The 19,558-nt window shown below is 40.4% G+C and overlaps 1 protein-coding gene across 2 annotated transcripts in view; it reads right to left on the bottom strand.

The window, feature by feature from the left end:
* The window catches only part of HOOK3 (hook microtubule tethering protein 3), a 93,173-nt gene that overhangs the window by 33,436 nt on the left and 40,179 nt on the right, over nucleotides 1–19,558 (bottom strand). For both annotated transcript variants that reach the window (XM_059049122.2, XM_067022718.1), the window contains 5 exons: nucleotides 17,185–17,247; nucleotides 15,874–15,957; nucleotides 9,558–9,721; nucleotides 5,338–5,478; nucleotides 3,642–3,843 (listed from right to left, as the gene is read on the bottom strand). In XM_059049122.2, coding sequence (XP_058905105.1) covers nucleotides 3,642–3,843; nucleotides 5,338–5,478; nucleotides 9,558–9,721; nucleotides 15,874–15,957; nucleotides 17,185–17,247 — 654 coding nt within the window. The remainder of the gene's footprint in view (nucleotides 1–3,641; nucleotides 3,844–5,337; nucleotides 5,479–9,557; nucleotides 9,722–15,873; nucleotides 15,958–17,184; nucleotides 17,248–19,558) is intronic.

Below are 19,558 nucleotides of genomic sequence, written 5' to 3'. Positions count from 1 at the left end.
AACTACCTTGGACTCTAGTAAAAGGTGGTGAGTCAGTAAACAGGTAGGTTAGGAAAAAAAAAATCCATCAGCTGGCAAAATCAATAAGGAAACTTGCCCATCTTAAAGTGAGTGTTCTGGGTTTTAAAAAGTGTAATTTGAAAATGTGTAACCACAGCCTGCAAATGCATGGATTTGTGCTTGAATTTTTACCACATGACTTGTCTGGCAAATCCTAAGCCAAGCAATTAATTTAAAGTTGTCCTGATTGGTAATGCTGTGGAAAATCTGGCATAAGAAAAACATACATTTTCTGGAGGAACACAACCTCAACCAGGTCCCCAGTATTACCAAAGGTAAAGATGAGCCAAATGACAGAGCAAAATCTAAAATTACAAAAGTCTTAAAGAAATAATACACTACGAACAACAGTCAGCAGAAAAACATTAATAGCACTAACAACAGTAAAATAGTAGAATAAGACCTCTAAGGATTTCAAATTGGACTTATCAGACATAAAATACTAGGTTTAATACTTAAAGAAATTAAATAAAGAAATTTAAATTATAAAAGGAATAAAAGACCACCAAATATGATCAAGCAGGTTTGGAAGAGCACCCAAAGAGAAACTGCAGAAAGCAAAATATTATACTGAAAAATAAAATATATTAAGATCCAGATCAGAAACAGATAGAGAATTAGTGTATTATGCAATTTCACTAAAATAATTGTAGGTGTAGATTTCTTTTTTATTTATTCTGTTTGTAATTCACTGTTAATACTAAATCTGATGTCCTTCACCAATTCTGAAAAATGTTCAGCCATTCTTTCCTTCAAATAATGTCCTACAATTCTTTCCGTTCTCTCCTCTGGAACTCTAATTAAAACATTTCTTATTTTAACTTTATACCCTTTAATCACATTTACAGTTTCTTTGGGCTACATTTATTTTTGGTAATTTCTCAGTCCAACTTTGTTATATGTTGAAAATTTTCATAATGAAATGTTGGGAAAAAATGTATTCACCAAAAAAAACCTGCTAGACATTCATGGTGTACAGGGTTGCTCTACTAAAACTTCTCTAATTTATTATATGAAGCTAGTACAATTTTGATGCCAAAATCAGAAGATAAGGAAAGCACGAGATAGAAAACTTTAAGTAAACAAATCACAGAGGCAAAATATTCCAAGTGAAATGAACAAAGCAAATCTAACAATGTGAAACCACAAATAAATCTGTTATGACTAAACTAAGTTTATCTCAGGAATGCAAGGATGGTTTAAACATAGAAATCCATTAATATAATTCATCAGATTAATAGAAAGGAGAAGCAGCATAGGACTCTCTCAATAGGTGTAGCTGATTAAATTCAACATCCATTTAAGATAAACACCTGTGCAAATTAGGAATACAATGAAATTTTGTTATCCTAATGAAAGGTGGCTACAAAACCTATAGCAATCCTTATAATATACTGGTAAAACATTTAAAGCGTTGTGTATAAAATCAACAAGAAATGGTTGCCTATGATTATTGCTTCCATTCAAGGCTGTACTAAAGGTCAGCCATGTTGATTAAGAAGAAAAAAAGGGTATGCCATAGAAAGAAACAAAATGGTTTTTATTTGTACAAAATATGACTTCTGCCAAAAGAACTAACATACATTATTAGAAATAATATGGGAATTTGGCAAGATTGTAAAATCAACATATAAAAACCAATTTCATCACATAAATGAGCAACACACTGAAAATGGTATCTTTTCTTTTTCTAACTGCTTTTACAAAAGCAACCAAATACATAAAGTACCTAAGAGTAACTATAAAAAAATATGTGCATGATATTTATAAGAAAATTATAAAACTTAATTGAAAGACACTGAAGATCTAAATAAATGGAAAGATACTATATTCATTGATAGGAACACTTACTGTCATAAAGATGTCAATTCTCCCTAAACTCATCAACAGATTCAATGTAATTCCAATTTCCAAAGATTCGGGGCTTAAAGGGAATGGAAAGGTCTAAGAATCGACAAACAATTTTGAAAAAGAACAGGGTGCGGGTATCTGTACTACCCAAATATCAAAATTACTGAAGATCTATAGATGATAAGAGAGTGTTTTGCTGTTAGAGTAGACAAACAGACCAATGAAACAGAAGAGGTTGCCATAAACAAACCCACATGTAACATGGTAACTTTAGATATATGATAAGATAGAATTGCAGGGCACTGCAGAAGAGACTGATTATTAAATAAAAGCGGCTAGGTTGACTGGTTGTCCACAAAGACAAAAAATATCAAATGGATCCCTACCTCACACCCTATATGAAAATCAATTTCTTGTGGATTAAAGACCTAAATGTACAAAACAAACTTTAAACCTCTGTAAAGAAAACAGAGATTAGTGTTACATCTTTATGTAGGAAATGACTTTTAACTGAGACATATAAAGCACAAATCATACACCTGAAACTAACAAAACATTGTAGATCAACTATACTCCAATAAAATTTTTTTTAAAAGCACAAATCATAAGGAAAAAGGTATTTAAAGTTCATCATATTAAAATTATCAATCTTAAAAAAAGTAAAAGGACAGGTCACAGACTGCTAGGAAATAAATGCAACATGTGACAAAAGATTAATACCAGGAACAAATAAAGAACTTTCAGAATCAATAAAAGAAATAATCCAACTTTAAAAATGAATAAAAGATAAAAATAGGCAATTCACAAAAGAAGTGTGATCAGTAAATATATTTGCAATTAGGGTAAGGCAAAGTAAAATCATAAGGAGACATCATTTCAAATCCATCCTTCAACTGGCAAAATTTCAAGTCTGATAATACTATGTGTTGGTGATGATGTGGAGCTACAAGAATTCCTACAAACTGCCTGCTGGTAATAAAATCACAGTGGAGGACAATTTGGCAATATCTAATTAAATGAAGACTCTCTAAGGAAAATATTCCACATAGTTGTAAAACTTCCACACATGTATCGAAGAGGACATGTTCCGTACTATTCACAGTGGCCTTTCTTGCAATATTAAAGAAAAAGACAAAACATCCTATATGTCCTTCTCCAGAAAAATGGATAAATGTGGTAGGTACTGTCACTCAACAGGATACTACAGATTGGTACAAGTGAATGGGATAAAGCTACAACTATCAACAAAACAAATCTCACAAATACCACTGAACAAAAGCAAATCGCAGAAGAGAACTTTCACTATATCATTATATAAAGTTTTGAAATGTCAGAAGTGTTATAAGTTTTTAGGGATACACACACACATATATGTATGTGTGTGTGTATGTACAGGGAAGAACAAAGAGATGCGTAGGAACAAAAACCACAAAATAGGCTAGTGGTTACTGCAGTGAGGAGGGGGAGAGTGTTTTGTTTATTAAGCATGGATACTTATTGTGTTATTTTTTTACTTTTGTGTATTTCTCAAGTATTACACAATAAATTTAAAATAATAAATAATAAAAGGATCTGCTATAGAGACCAATCAATAAGCCCTGGATAAGAACTAAGTTTCATAGGTGAAAAACCGAATACCATGAAAACAAATCAGTGGACTCTGATAAGCCAGCGTTACACTGGAGAGCTCAGCTGAAAACGGCGTTAAGAGATTGTACTGCTCTCCTTACCTGTCTCTTATACGTCTCGAGTTGACTTCGAGCCGCGTTGGCTTTTCTCAGCTCCTCCTCTAGGCTAACTGTGTTCTGCATATACATAGTATTCTTCTCTTCTAAGAGTTTAACCTGCCGCCTCAAATCACCAAGATCTTCTAGCTTCTTTTTATATGATTCCACTTGGCCTTCTAGTTTAGACACTTTATCAGAAGAATGTCTAGAATGAGATGGGAAACCGGAAATCACAAACACATCCGCGATGGTAAAGCTGCTGTAGACAGTGCTAAACCAAGTGGATTGCCGGGAAGTAACACGTTCTAATGAAATTATGAGACCAAAGGTGAGTCCAGCTTAGCTTTTTGTGCAGGTTCAAAAGTATGACCAAAACTACAGCAAAATTTATAATAGACAACATTATAAAATTTAAGGAATGCAAGTAGGAGGGGGTAGCCAACAGAGTCACACGTAGCACAAAAGCAAAATAAATTGTACACTGTCCAAATAATTTGGCAATCGGGCTGTTATCAGTGACCAGAGGGACAGCTGTTTTGGTGGAGCAGTGGGGCAGGCGGTGGTGAATTTTAGTGGGTTAAGGAAAGAACGTAAACTTTACCTTGTGTAATCTAAATTTGTTCTGGAGGGAAGGAGAGAATAATAGGTCTCTCACTTTTTCTAAGATAAGAGGGACAGAAACAGATAAATGTATGCTAAGGAGGCAGATTCAAACGTGAAGGGAAATGGTAACTGATGTAGCACAGTCCCTGCAGAAGCAAGAAGGGTTGAGACACAGAGCATTGAAGGAGTTAGCATCGGACAGGAGGACGAGTCACAGGTCTGCACTCTAGAGGCAAAAGAGAAAAGATGGGCACAAATGCAGGAGACACAGCCCACGGAGGGTCCATAGGTCACGGCCTCGTTCCTCAATGCAGGAGACAATGTCGTCTACTGAGACTGCAGCACAGGAGAGGTGTGGTGGGGGGCAGTCAGGTGAGAAGAGTTATGAAAATACGTAGCGGCTCCGAGGGAAATGGGGGACTGAGCGATCTACGCGAGCGGTGGGCCCGTGGGAGGGGCTCAGCGGAGAGTAAGATCACTAGCCTGCGGCAGGACAGAGCTACCTCACTGTGCGATTTCCCCTGTTTGTTCTCAGCATTCGGAGAGCAAACACATGAAACACAGATGGTTGGAATGATCCAACAGAGGACACGTTGCACGTGCAGAACGGTGCAGAAACGCGGTGGCAGGGAGTGAGGTGCCCAGTGAGAGAACAGTTGAGAGGCCAGCAAGGAAACGAGCCGTGTGTGTGGGTGTGACGGTGTCCGAGAAAGAGGAAGAGCGAGTGACCGGAGGGTGCAAAATGAAAGGACAGGGGCAGTGACGAGGAAAGCTCAGAGCTACGCAAGTATGAAGGTGGCCGGAGGTTAACTTCTATTTAACAAACATTTATATACAGCACTTATTTGCCAGATACTGTTCCAAGTGCTTACAAATATCACCTCACTTAATTCCACATGTCAGTCTGAGGTAGGTATGTGTGTTGTTTCCGTTTGACAGATGAGGAAATGGTTCCCTAGAGGTTGACTCAACGGCAGCACTGGGATCTGAACCCATCTTCCTGTGCTCAAAGACCCTCGAGTTTGTACCATCGGCGGCAGAACTGTTCTGGGGGATCACAGGTGTGAGATTCTACAGAGGCGGGGAGGCTGTTTACCTGAGAACGTCTATTTCATCTTTTAGAGACTGCGCGTCATCTGCCAAAGTGGTCAGTTCATCGTTCTGCTGCCGAAGCTCAGACATCTCCTTCTGCAACTCTTCACAGCGTATTCGATAGTCATCTTTGGCTGCTTCAAGTCTGGAAACCGAAACAAAACCAGACCGAGAAAGCACTACTTACTGTCTAATAATTCTCCTTAGAACAGGAAAAGTAAGTAAAAAACATGAAAATAAATTCTTCTTGCATTTGTCTCCTACTTTTGTGACCGTACACTGTACTTCCAAGTTTTAACTATCCTGGAAACAGATTCTCCTGCTCCAAGACTTGCAGAAAGGCAACAACGGATCGCCATTCCCCTACTCGGAAAGTTAGACACCAAAATATAGCAGCTATAATTTATTTAAAGTTTTATTTTCAAGGATGAAATTAACACATATTCCTTTCGAAAATTCACAAGATGCAGAAAAGCAAAGAAGATAAAAATTATGTATTGCTCTAGACAGATACCTACTGTTAACATTTTTGGAGTATAACCTCCAGTCTGATTGCTATTCATAGATCTTTTCCCCCCAAAATATGGATAATATTGTTCCTAATTTATATTAATTCGTTTTGTTTAACATACATCCTTCCTTTGGATTTAAAAGATTCTTTCTCACGTCACAAATATTTATCGTTGATTATTTACTTTTAATTTTATTTACATATTTAATGTACAGAAATTCTTAATTTTTACGTAATTCAATTGATGACTCTTACACGTTATAGTTTCTACTTCTTTTTTTTTTTTTTTTTTTTTTTTTTTTTTTTTTTGCGGTACGCGGGGCTCTCACTGTTGTGGCCTCTCCCGTCGCGGAGCACAGGCTCCGGACGCGCAGGCGCAGCGGCCACGGCTCACGGGCTTAGTTGCTCCGCGGCACGTGGGATCTTCCCGGACCAGGGCACGAACCCGCGTCTCCTGCATCGGCAGGCGGATTCTCAACCACTGCGCCACCAGGGAAGCCCAGTTTCTACTTCTTTTAATTTTTTTTAAGCTTTTTATTTTACGTTGGGGTGTAGCCAGTTACCAATGTTGTGATGGTTCCGGTTGCCCAGCACAGTGACTCAGCCATGCATATACAGGTATCCATTCTCCCCCCAGACCCCCCTCCCATCCAGGCTGCCACACAACATTGAGCAGAGTTCCCTGTGCTATAAAGCAGGTCCTTGTTGGTGATCCCTTTTAAATATGACAGTGTGTGTACACGTTGACCCCAAACTCCCTAACTATCCCTTCCCCCCACCCTTTCCCCCTGGTAACCATAAGTTCTCTAAGTCTTTGAGTCCGTCTCTGGTTTGTAAATGAGTTCATTTGTATCATTTCTTTTTAGATTCTCCATATAAGTATAGTTTCTACTTCTAATGTGCAGTTAGAACTTTTTTTTTTTCCCTTCTAATTCTTTGTTTTCCGTTAGCATTTATACGGTTTCATTTTTAACATTAACGTTTTCAATTTCCCTGGAATTCATTTGGGTATATGATGTAACACAGGAATCTAACGTTTCCTGCCAAAATATCTACCAACCATTCCAAACGGTTTAACAAATAATTTAACCTTTCCCTATTGATTAGAAAATGCCACCTTTATCACATTACATATCTTTATATATACTTGGACTGGTTTCTGGATCTTCATTTGTGTCATTGGTGTCTATTTTGCTGCACTGGTACCAAGCTATTTTCATTTGTATATTAGTACTTGGGTGTGGCCAGTATTCCCTCATTATACTTTGTTCTCAAAACATTTGGGGAATCTTGTCTACATTAATACTTCTAGATGAACATAAAATTTGAATTGGAATCAAGTTCAAATTATATAAGTTAAGAAAAAATGGCATTCTTATAATATTCCATTAAAAACACCTAAAAATATGTTTTCTCTCTCCACACAGTATTATGTTTTATGTATAACTTAGAAGTTTTTGTCATCTAACTCCTTCATACTACTTAAATTCTTTTTTTATTCTTCACTTAAATACTTATAAATGGAAGTTTTTCCTGATGATACTAACTAGTTATTGGTAAAAAAAAACTTATGTCCTATGCAGCAGTCTTACATTACCCTCTCCCTGGTTAAATGTTTATTGGTTCTAAGAACTTTTGAGTTAATTCTCTTATATTTTCTGCGTGGACACACATATTATCTACAAACAATCATCGTTTATTGATACTTTTTTGTCTTCCCAATATTTTAATCTCATTTCTTTTTCTTATTTCATTTCCTAGAAAAGTAATAACAGCGAAATCTTATATAGCATCTATGTGTCAGGCAATATTCTCAAAATACTTTATATATATTAACTCATTTAATGCTCACGAAAATTCTAGAAGGTAGGTAATACTATTAGACCAACTTATAGTAGAGAAAATGGAGGCATGCCCAAGGTTACACAGTTAGTAAGTGGCAAAGCCAGGATTTTTAGAATGTCTAGAAAAACGTCAAATAATAGATTAATACTCATCCTCATTTCATTCTTAACTTTACTGAGAATTTCACGTACCAAGCTTATTTCATATTTTTCTTTCTCCTTTAACTTATGGATTGGCGGAGTTATAATACATTTAATAGTTACTGTAATAGATTTAATAATACTCAACAGGTTAACAATCCTGGGGTAAAGCTTACTTTAGTACTGGATTGAATTTGCTACTATTTTATTCAGGAATTATTTAAATAATACTCATAAATGAGATGTCAGTCATTTGAAAATAACAGTAATAAACCCATTATGTTAATAGAGACAACATACCATTTATGAAAAATAACTCTATTTTCTAAAGCCAAAAAATGGTAAGAAGAGTGCCAATATTTTTTATATTCTGTGACTCAAATCATCTGGTTTAGTAGAAGACAGCTGGGTTCCCATAGCTGTTTCTACACTGGTCTGCTGTGATGGATTTTTGGCTGAGGTGTAAGAAGGAGATCCAGCCAAGCACAGAAATGCGGTTGGAAAAGAGAGGGAGGGTCCTGAAGACTCTCTGAGAGGGTCGTTGGATCATACTCTGAACCACAGATGTAGACCATAGGGGATGGATTGTTTTTCTAAGGTTTCTGAGAAGACTAAGAAAATTTTTTTTTTTTTTTTCCTGTCAAGGCCAAAAAAAAAAAAAAAAAAATGCAGAAACATTTCATGGGGAAACAAAGGACTGAGTCACTGGACAAGTAAAAAAACCTAATTGATATTTAATTTCTCCCAGTTTTGACACTGAAAATCTATGGCTGGGTAAGAAACAGGCCAGGATATGTTTTCTAGTAAATCACAACACAATATTTTATCATACTGTCAAGTCCTTCAACTTTGGGGTTCTATTTTGTCTTGCAGGACACCAAATTTTTCCTTTTCTTCTTCTCTCTTTCACCATCCAATCGCCAGTGGGCCCTCTTCCTTCTTTTTGGCCTTTTCCTCTCCCAGAAGATGTGTCTGGAAGACTGCCGCTTTACATCAGCTTGCCGTTTAAAGAGGCCTGTCTCTATAACCCACGAACCTGGCCTTTATTTTGTGTTTCTTTAAACTGTGCTCTGGAAAGGGCACCAATCTCTAAATTCCGTGCCTGTGTATTTTTTTGGCATCTGGCCCTTTAAGAAGATACACTTACTTTGAAATCCTATCCCTGCAGTTTGTGATCTAATTTCCTTTTTTGTTTTAAAGTAATTTCCGATTTTGAGTGAATTTAATCTTTCCAGCGACTGCTCCAACTCACCCTCAGGCCCCTTCGCTAGTTCTTCCTCTGTCTCTGATTTTTTTCTCTGTCTGCCTTTACTTGCCTCAGAGTGCCTGGCAGGATGGAGGTGGGCTGGTGTTTGCTGCCTTCCTTTCACCCACAGTTATTGTTCAGTTGGGGCATTCTGTCTGCAAGTCATATTGAGGGTGAGCATTGATAGATTTGCCTAAATGAGCAGTAATTTCATGTCGTGTGGGAAGACTTTTAGGAAGTGGCTAATTGCACAGCCTCCTTGGTCTGCAGTTACCCGAAAGTCCTAACACTACATTCTTAACTTTAAAAGACATTACCCTGTGCGCCGCAACAAAGAGTAGCCCCCGCTCGCCGCAACTAGAGAAAGCCCGCACGCAGCAACGAAGACCCAACCCAGCCAAAAATAAATAAAATAAATTTATATTAAAAAAAAAGACATTACCAAATTTTAAAAAATGAGAGCTGAGTGAGTAGTCCCTTACCTGAATGTTTCTTCTTGGAGCTGTTCTAACTGAGTCTGGAGCTGCAGGTGCCTTCTTCCTGCTGGACTGTTAGGATCTTCTATAGAATCAGACTGATTCAGCCTTTCCATTAATACCTGATTCTCTGCCAACAGACTACTCTTCTCCTCTTGCAATGCTGCAACCTGTTAGAATATAGGAAGACAGTGGTTATTTTCTCCAGTTACACTGGAATCCGCGTAAATCACTTGTGAATTACCATTACGAATTAAAGCCTGTTGTTAAAGAAGTACAAGCAACCTCCACTTAAAACGCTGACATTATTTTGGAATATTGCACAGGCAGAGCAGTACTTAAGAGTAAGCAAGAATTCATTCTTTATTTTACGTTTGAAAAGGTAATTCACCACAGAAGGTATGTAATGGCAACTAAGCACACAAAAAGATACTCATGATTAGTCCTTAAGGAAATGCAAATTGAAACCACAATGTTATATCCATACACTCACTCCCACTAGAATGCCGAAAATGAGAGAGGGAGCTTCACACACCTGTTCACACGTGAAATGTTCCACAGGCTGTGAAAAACCGGTTCGCCTTTTCCTAAAAAATTAAACGTGCAACTACCACATAACCCAGACATTTTACACTTAGGTATTTATTTACCAAAGAGAACTAAAAGCATATGTCCACACAGAGACGTAGAATGTTTATAGCAGCTTCATTTGTAATACAGAAAAACAAATGTTGACCAGTAGGTGAATGGATAAATAAATTGCAGCACATCCATACAACAGAATACTATTTGACAACACAAAAGAATTAACTATTAATACCGACAACATGAATGAATCTCAAAATAAGGAAAGAAGCCAGGCAGAAAAGGAGTACACTGTGTATGACTCCTTTCATATGCAATTCTAGGAGATACAAGCTAATCTACAGCGACAGAACGCAGAGCCGGGACTGGAAGAGGATTGCAGAGTCATGAGAACTCACTCTCCTGGCCGTGGTGATGGTTTCACACTTTGACACGTGTCAACATACATCGGAACTGTACACTTTAAAGATGAGCAGTTTGTTGTATGTCAACTACATCGCAAAAAACTGTAAAAACAGCAGTTGCCTGCCATTTCTGATTCTCTCTCTCCACCCCCATTTTCTCTGGAACTTGTCCCAGTTGGGCTACTGCCCCACCATCCTCAGGATCAGTCGACCTTGGCTTCTGTGGCTCCCGGGACACCTCCCTCTCCTGGTCTGTGTGCCTCCTTACTCCAGTCAAGCCCTCTTCATCTCCCTGCCTCTGGCACACGCATGGCTTTTCCTTTCTAAATACACTGATGGCTTCCAGCTTCTGGGCTGTCAACATCAGTTATTCACTGATAGCTCGCATGTTTCTATTTCCAGCCTGGAACCCTGCACTGGGTATCACGTCCACCTGGATGTCCACTAGGCGTCTGAATTTAACCCATCCAGGTGGGACTCTCATCCCCCACCGCCCCGCCCCGCCCTCCCACTCTCTTCCCCATCTCAGCGATGCTAACTCTGTCCTTCCACTTGCTCAGGCAGGATCCATCTCGTCCTCACACCCATGGCCACTCTTTCAGCAAACATCAGCGGCTCTGCCTTCAAACAGATTTCAACCACTTCTTACCACCCCTCAATTCTGATTTAAGCCAACCTAATTTTTTGCCTGATTATTGTGAAGGCCTCTGAATTAGCCTCCATGAGTTGGCCCTCACCTCCACCCAGCAGCCACCATAATCCATCCATTAAAATCAAACTCGGAGGTCTTTGCTCACCAGCCTCCAAAGGCTTCCCATTTATCTACTCAGCCTGTACCAAGGCCTGTCAGGCCTCTGCAGACGGACTCCTCTCCCCAGGCTTCACTCCTGCCGCCCTCATCTTCGTGCTCCCGGAGACACCAGCTGCCCCGCGTCAGGCCTGTGCGCTGAGCCTGGATGATCCCCGCGGGAAGCCTGGGAGGCCGCTTATCCACCCTCTAGGATTTACTAACTCGCTGCCTCCCGGGCAGCCTTTGCTGACGACCCACTCAGAACTAGTTCCTCCCAGCCCGTCCCCCCGCCCCCCCGAGTCCCCCTTTCTCTAGAATTCTTATCAGCAGCACACGACAGACCATGTTCTTATCCTGTTCACTGTCTGTCTTCTTTATCGCATGCAAGCCCCTTGGGGGCAGGGGTGTTTTACCCATTTCTGCGTTTTCCCCTATCTTCACTGTATTGACAGCAGCTAGAACAGTGGAGGGTCTGGAGTGGGTGCTCAGTGTTTGCTGAATAAACGAATAAGTCTGAAATGCCAGCTCTCTAACTCGTCAGATTTCCATAAACGCACGGGTCTTTTCTCAGAGTTAGAGCAGTAGCGCAATTCCGTGCCACTGGTCTATTTCATTCATTTCTGCTATTTCATTCTTTTTAAAATAAATATTTAAGGCTTTAAAATTTAAAAGCTCATTTCTTTGCTAATAATTTCTATCTTAAATTGCACTTTGGTCAGAAAGCATGATCTAAAGACACAGATTCTTTGAATTTTATTGGGAATTGCTTTATAGCCTGGTATGTGGTCAATTTATATGAAGGCTGAGTGCATAATGCAACATCTTAATACCAGACGTATCAGACTAGCAAACGTGGCTAAAGTATTTTAATTCAATATATTTGGCAGAAATCCTTTTCACATAGACCGAAAAAGGTGTCAACTACAAATTGGTACTTGTCATCTACCTCAACAAGGATTAGATCATGAGCTGCTGTAGCCGCTGACCTGTAACGCCCCTTGAAAGGAGTTCAGGAGGAGATCAGGAACGAGTCCGTCTGTTGTCCCACCCCACTCCCCCCACCCCCATGCCCTGGTCCCCCCACCCCCATGCCCTGGGAAAACTGGCAGAACAGGCCTTCAGATAGTTAGAGATTTTCAGGAGCCGACTTTATGAGCCCATTTCTTGCATCTCCTCCTATCTAAAAAAGCACTAAAATCATCAACGGTGACAAAGGCTCCTCGTGACTGGCAGCCACCTTCTGCCAGAACGTGTGCTTGACTGCACGCACCCCCTTCACCTAAATCACATACATACTGACCTCCACGCCACCTCTTCGGAGCAGTTCCTCAGAGCTGAGATGCTGTCTCCCGGGCTGCTGTCCTCATTTTGCCCCAAACAAAACTTAACTCACAACTCTCACATTGTGCATTTTTTTTTAGTCAACAAGGAGACTATTAAAAATAATACATAAACACAATTTAAGGAAAAAAAAAGCAAATAAGGCAAAGGGGCTTATGATGGAAAGCTACAGTTTCCCATTGAGTTTTTCTACTTCCAAGAGACAGCTAGTTTTAATGTTCCTAATTTTACTGTTTTTGGCTGTGACTTGACATCTCTCAGCAACATGTTATACCCACTATTACTTGATTTATCAACCTCACACATTATCTAGTGACTTGTCTCTCTGACATGTGAAATCAGAGCCACTTGCGCCATCCCGCCTTTCCACAAATAGTTACAGCACTACTGCTCCCTTCACTGGCCACCTCTGCAATTTTGAACAACTACTCATTGACTTGTTTCACTCCATCACGTGCCCGCTCATTCGCTCACTCAGATAATCATCGTGGGTCTACCACGTGCTAGGTACTGCTGCAATTTTCTCGGTGCAAGGGATACCACGATGGAAAAAGCAGAGACAGTTCTTATTCTTATGTGTTACATATTCTAAACAAATCATCAGAGTAAATATATAAACAAGAACAAATCATATTAAGCAAGAAAGTAAACTAATAAATACATGCAGGACCTAGAGTGAAAGTGCTCTGCAGACGGATAAAGCAAGACTAAGGGGCTTCCCTGGTGGCGCAGTGGTTGCAGGTCCGCCTGCCGATGCGGGGGACGCGGGTTCGTGCCCCGGTCCGGGAAGATCCCACGTGCCGCGGAGCAACTGGGCCCGTGCGCCACAACTACTGAGCCTGCGCGTCTGGAGCTTGTGCTCCGCAACAAGAGAGGCTGCGATAGTGAGAGGCCTGCGCACCGCGATGAGGAGTGGCCCCCGCTTGCCGCAACTAGAGAAAGCCCTCGCACAGAAACGAAGACCCAACACAGCCATAAATAAATAAGCAAATAATTTTTTTTTTTTAAAAAAGAGCAAGACTAAGAGGAGAGGCTGGAGGACGATGGTAGGCTGGTGACCGAGGAGCTTCCCAGGGAGACTGAGGTCAGTACTGGGCACACCTAAGTGCCCGGTAAATATTTCATGACAGGTGAACCACGTGATTTGGAGCTGAGCCTGGATGGCGAGAAGCGGCCGGCCGTGTACTGCCCGCTGCTCCCTCGTGGTGAGACGAGAACACGAGGGCCCCGCCGGGCCCTCAGCGCTCTGCCTCACCCTGCTTCTCCTGCGTCACCTCCATCACCCGCATCTTTACCTTCAGAACACTGCTTCTCCACAGGCAGGGCTAAATGCTGAAGACCAATGACGTTCACATCGCTACCTCAGAGGTCACATCAGCACGCCTGTGTTACGACTGCTTTCTGCAGGGCTGAGTGTGTCATGGCGCTGCCACCAATCTCCTCATAACCTCTCTGCAGCCCCGCCATTCGCCTTGCGATCTGTTCACACCGGGGACTGGTAAACTCTTCTGTAAGGAACAGGGCAGTGAACAGCCGAGCCTTTCAGAGCCACAGGTCTCGTGCAGCGTGAAAGCACCAGAGACAGCACATCAAGGAACAAGCCCGCCTGCGCTACCACTTTACTCACAAGACAGAGAGCCAGCTGCAGTCTGCCAACTCCAGTGTATGACTTGAATGTTACACCCTCAAAGAGAATATTTATATCCTGCTCATAGAAACAACCAACTCTTATTTATCATTATTTGTGTATAGCTGAATTTTATTTGTGCATTTGTGTATAGCTGAATTTTAGAATCTGAAAAGCAATTAATAGCACTTAACATTATGACTAGGTAAATATTATTTACTACATAACCCAGAAAGTGTGCTCTGGTCACACTTCTTCCTATCTGCATCCAAAGCAATGACCAACTCTTACGCCTTTCAAGGTAAAATGCTTCTAGTATAAAATACCACGAACCCTGTGTACCTACTACCCAGCTTTAACAAGTATCAAAACATGGCCAATTATGCACCCATCTGGACTTCCATCCACTCCCCCCTCCTCCCTGATTTTGAGGTAAATCCCAGACAAACAATTTTATTTCTTATTTTCTGTCTTTTAATTTAGGAGAGATTTCTTCAACTTTATTTTTAACTATTCTATTGAATTTTTTTATTTTGACAATTCTATTTTTAGTGTTTCTTGATCTCTGATTTTTTCTTTTTAAAATAGCATCTTGTCCTTATTTTATAGATGCAGTATCTTCACCAATTTCACGAGGGCATTAAAAAATTAAAAAGAAAAATCTCTTCTACTACCCCAATTTCTCCACTTCCTCTAGGGCTAGTTTCCTGTTTATCTTGACCCTTTCTCTTTTTTGTTACACAGATTTTCCTCGCATGTAAGAATCCGTTATCTGTAAATTAGAGAATCCAGAAAGGTCAAAACGAAAAGGGCCTTACCCTGCAATACTAATACTCAGTCTAACCTCCTGTACTTCTGTTTGCTTAACTTCTTCAGAAGAGAACCCTCTGAGTGGGAAACCAGCTACAGGTCAGGGTATCTGCAGTGGGTGACGGGCAATGGGGCTGAGCTCTCCTACAGAAGACCCCGTTACACCTCGCTGCAGCCTTCCACCAAGCATGGCGGCTCTCTGGAGTTCAGCTACAGCAGCTCCCTCCCTCTTTATAGGTGTTCTTGGCCACTGCAGTCTTTACTCCTTTTAGGCCGTTTGGCACTTTACCCAACTGCCTTTGGGCCTTCCGAGGTTGATGACGTGCAGTGGTGTGCTGTTGCTGTTGCTATAACCAAGCTGCTTGCTGAATATTCGGGAGTCTGGTGAGCCGACTGCTAAACCATTAACAGCCTGGAATTGGTCGCTGTGACAGTGTTTATACCGTGGAAATTGAAAAACGCTACAAATCAGGGCTTTTAAATCTCCCCCAGCCCTCCTGAGAGCCGAGCTCTCTCCTCTTTCTCTTCTTTTCTTGTGGGCTTATCCCATTTTAAATTCATTTATTATGAGTTTGATGGGGCTGTGAGAAGGAAGGAAAACTCGGACCTTTGCTCAGTCTGCACTCTTTTTCCAGGCTCTGTTTTCCTTTTTCTTCTCGAACTAGGGCTGTGTTACAGCCAAACTGTACCGCACGTGGGACCCAGGGCACGTGGTGGGATGCAGAGCCGTGCTGCAAACAGGTGGTGCAAACCCAGATCTCTTACCTGCAGATCCAACTCATGGCACCTTTGAGCAATTTCTTCCTTGGCCGACAAAGCTTCATTCAGTTCCTCTGAAGTTTTCTTCAGCTGGGTAGAAGCAAAGAGCTACAGTGAACACTGCAATATGAAGTGGCAACAACTAATAATCGCACATGTATAATACAGAACTAAAACGCTTCCCCCTGTTCTTTCTGTGGGGCAGGGAGAAATCAAGAACCCTTCTGCACGAGTCAAAAGAAGGCACTTCCAACTGCAGACATCTTTTAGTCGGGCGTCTTGTCTTTTCTGTACTTGGAAATTGGTTCTTTCCTTATATCAAGTTTTCTTATACACCTTCTAGGGCTACCTGGTTCTTGGTAATGTTGATTCTGTAATAACTGAGAAATCTCACCTTGGTAAAATATATATATGTGCTAGAGGAGCAGGGGTTCAATTGTTAAAATAAATAGCTAGTGTATTTCAACTCAATTGTTGTATGGTTTAAAAAATATTTATTCTCTCAGTACTTAGCAGTCAGGATATATGGCCAGAAGAGATAGGCAGCTGGATTGGTCTTGGATTGAGATTTTGCCCCGGAGAAGGTATTAAGGTAAGAGAATCGATTATATTGACAAAATCATCACAATAATAGACCATGAAGTCTAGGCCAGAAAGAGAAGGTAACTGATTAAACAGATGACGAACTGCGTAAGCTAAAGTATGGAGTGGGGAGATTTCGAAAAATAAGCTGACGATGTTGGCAGAAGAAAGAGGAGTAGCCTTTAGGCAGGCAGAGCAGTAATGTTCACCGTGGAGTCAAAGCAAAGTGAGGAAGAATGAACGTAAGATGATGGGCTGTCAGTGAAAACCAAACAGTTCACTTCTTCACAAAGATGCAGGGCAGAGGAGACTTCTTCAATTGAAGAATAACATGAAATAAAAGGTAAGATATCTTTTGTATTATAAATAAATCACAGGATTAAACACATGCCATTTTCCAGGACTGCATCTATTGTGTTAAACGTGGCATACAGAAAGATATCACTGACGGAAAAAGAAAAACCATGACTAGAAAACATGAGTTATAGTAAGTTAAAGAGGTTAATGTATTTCAAAGTGGGTTGTGCAATAATATGTTAATTACAAATTACAAATTTAATTACAAGTGTGTAAGATCCATTAGTAAAGTGGCTTAAGTTCTTGAATTTCAGGTAAAAAATAAAGAATTATACCAATATATTTCATAAGCAATTTCAACCGAAACATCCTTTTCATTAATATCTAAAGTTCACCCTTTAATCTCTGCATGGAGAAAAACAATGCAAGATCAGGTACCTGGCGATCAAGGTCAACGTAGGCATCATTCCCAGCAGAGACAGGAGACTCTTTACTCATCAGCTGAAATTAAGATTTAAATGATTACAACCACGAGAAAAAAGTGACATTCTATATAATACACTTTCAACAACAGACATGAACACCCAGCTGCCATAGAATTATAAAAATTACAATGAAATCACACATGTAAAAGGAACATTTTCCTATACATTGAAGCTCTTCAGCCTGGAGCTTTGTTTGGCTGCAGGATTAGCCTTCACATAAAATCACACGTGTAACTCTGGTATGCATTTTCACAGCAGGGCCAGTCATGAGACTCAAGCATTACTTATTCTTACCACTCAAAAGATAAACCTTTAAGTTAAAATGTGGCTAAATATTTAAAATATTGACTTTTCAGAAAAAAACAGCAACGCTAAGTAACTATTTCTGAAGAATAAACACGGGTCACATAGTATCAGCCCAAATTAACCGCTAATGTTCAGTGACGGCACGCACACACACACGAACCTAGGTCCCAGCCTCTCTCACCCTTGTGTTGCACACAGAGAAGATCCAGAGGGTGTGTGAGGGTTTGGGGAGAAGGGATAAAATTCTGACTGTGACAAATGTCAGGGGCAGACTCAAATGTCCCAATTTTCTCCTGTTTCCTTCTTATGCTCTGTCTGAAGGACAAAAGAGAGGGACAGTTAGAAACGTGGGGACAGACTGTTGAGAGATCTTGTCATTTCAGCCTTCATCCCACTCTCTAAAGCACTGAAATGTTATGCTCAGCGGTACCTCTTTCTCTGCATCAGTGGTTCTCAACACTGACTGAGAAGTCCCCAAACCAACAACACCAGCATTGACTAGGAACTTGTCAGAAATGCAAATTCTTGGGTCCCTGCCCAGATTTACTGAATCAGAGACTCTAGGGTTAGGGCTTAGCACCACACACTGAAGTTTGAGAACCACTGCTCTATATTACTGTCATGAGAAGAGTGAAGGTCCCTTAGCATAATTAGGAGGGAAAAAAAATCTCAGAAAGAGTAAAAGAATACTGGCTTCAATTTTTGATGCTTTTATTGTAAGAATATTAATAAAAAGATGTTCAAAAGATTTTTCTTCCAATTAAAAAAAAAACACCCAATGTAGAGAAGATAAAATTCAGAAAAAATACAAAGAGAAAACACCCACTATTCTACCATCCAGAAATAACCACGTCTGTAATTTTGAACTATTCAAGAAGCTCCCTGTGCCCTGGGTTTCACACAGCTCAAGTAAGAAAGACAAATACAGTGTCATGTGATGAGGGCTGTGACAGACACTCAGAGAGGAAGGATCTAATTCGGGGGGTGCGGGGGGGGGAGGGTAGAAGGGAGTGGAAGTATTTTCTTCCAGTCCCCATTGTTACATGTTAGTTCTTATCACAACATAGCAGCACCTGTGAATAAAACCCCCTGAACACTGCCTCCCCGCAGTCAATCCCAGCTAGGATGGCCACCTCGATGAAGTTTCCAGGTCCTATACCTCCCGATTTCCTCCCTGGTTTTCACTGACAGCCCATCATCTTACGTTCATTCTTCCTCACTTTGCTTTGACTCCACGGTGAACATTACTGCTCTGCCTGCCTAAAGGCTACTCCTCTTTCTTCTGCCAACATCGTCAGCTTATTTTTCGAAATCTCCCCAACTCCATACTTTAGGTTACAGAGTTCATCATCTGTTTAATCAGTTACCTTCTCTTTCTGGCCTAGACGTCATAGTCTACTATTGTGATGACTTTGTCAATATAATCGATTCTCTTACCTTAATACCTTCTCCGGGGCAAAATCTCAATCCAAGACCAATCCAGCTGCCTATCTCTTCTGGCCATATATCCTGACTGCTAAGTACTGAGAGAATAAATATTTTTTAAACCATAAAACATAATACATAGTTTCCAATCTCAGCTGGGCCTTCAAAGTTGCCCACAAAGTGCAACTTTTTTTTTTAGAGATTCCAAACCTTTCCTACTTCTCAAACCTCACCAACCCCCCACCACTCTTCTTCAGAAAACCTTGCCCCCAGACAAGAAATTCCCCAATTTCCTGTACCTTAACCTACAAAATTGGCAGCATTCATACCCATCCTTTCCTTCTTCAATCTTCTTGTAATACACTCTCAACTCTGTCTCTTCCCAGCTTCTCAGAGACCCTGTACTATTTATCATCCTCTCTCTTGTTATCTCAACCTGTATCTTGCTCTTTCCTGTGGCTTCTTCCTATTAGCATTCCAAGAATTAAAAGACTATCATTTAATTGATTACCAATCACATTTCTCCAAAGAAGATAATATGCAAATGCCCAACAAACACATGAAAAGATGCTCAACATCATTAGTCTTTAGGGAAA

The sequence above is a fragment of the Kogia breviceps genome, chromosome 20, assembly GCF_026419965.1.
Source record: "Kogia breviceps isolate mKogBre1 chromosome 20, mKogBre1 haplotype 1, whole genome shotgun sequence".
NCBI classification, from domain to species: Eukaryota; Metazoa; Chordata; class Mammalia; order Artiodactyla; family Physeteridae; genus Kogia; species Kogia breviceps.
This window is presented reverse-complemented; position numbering and strand designations above follow the sequence as displayed.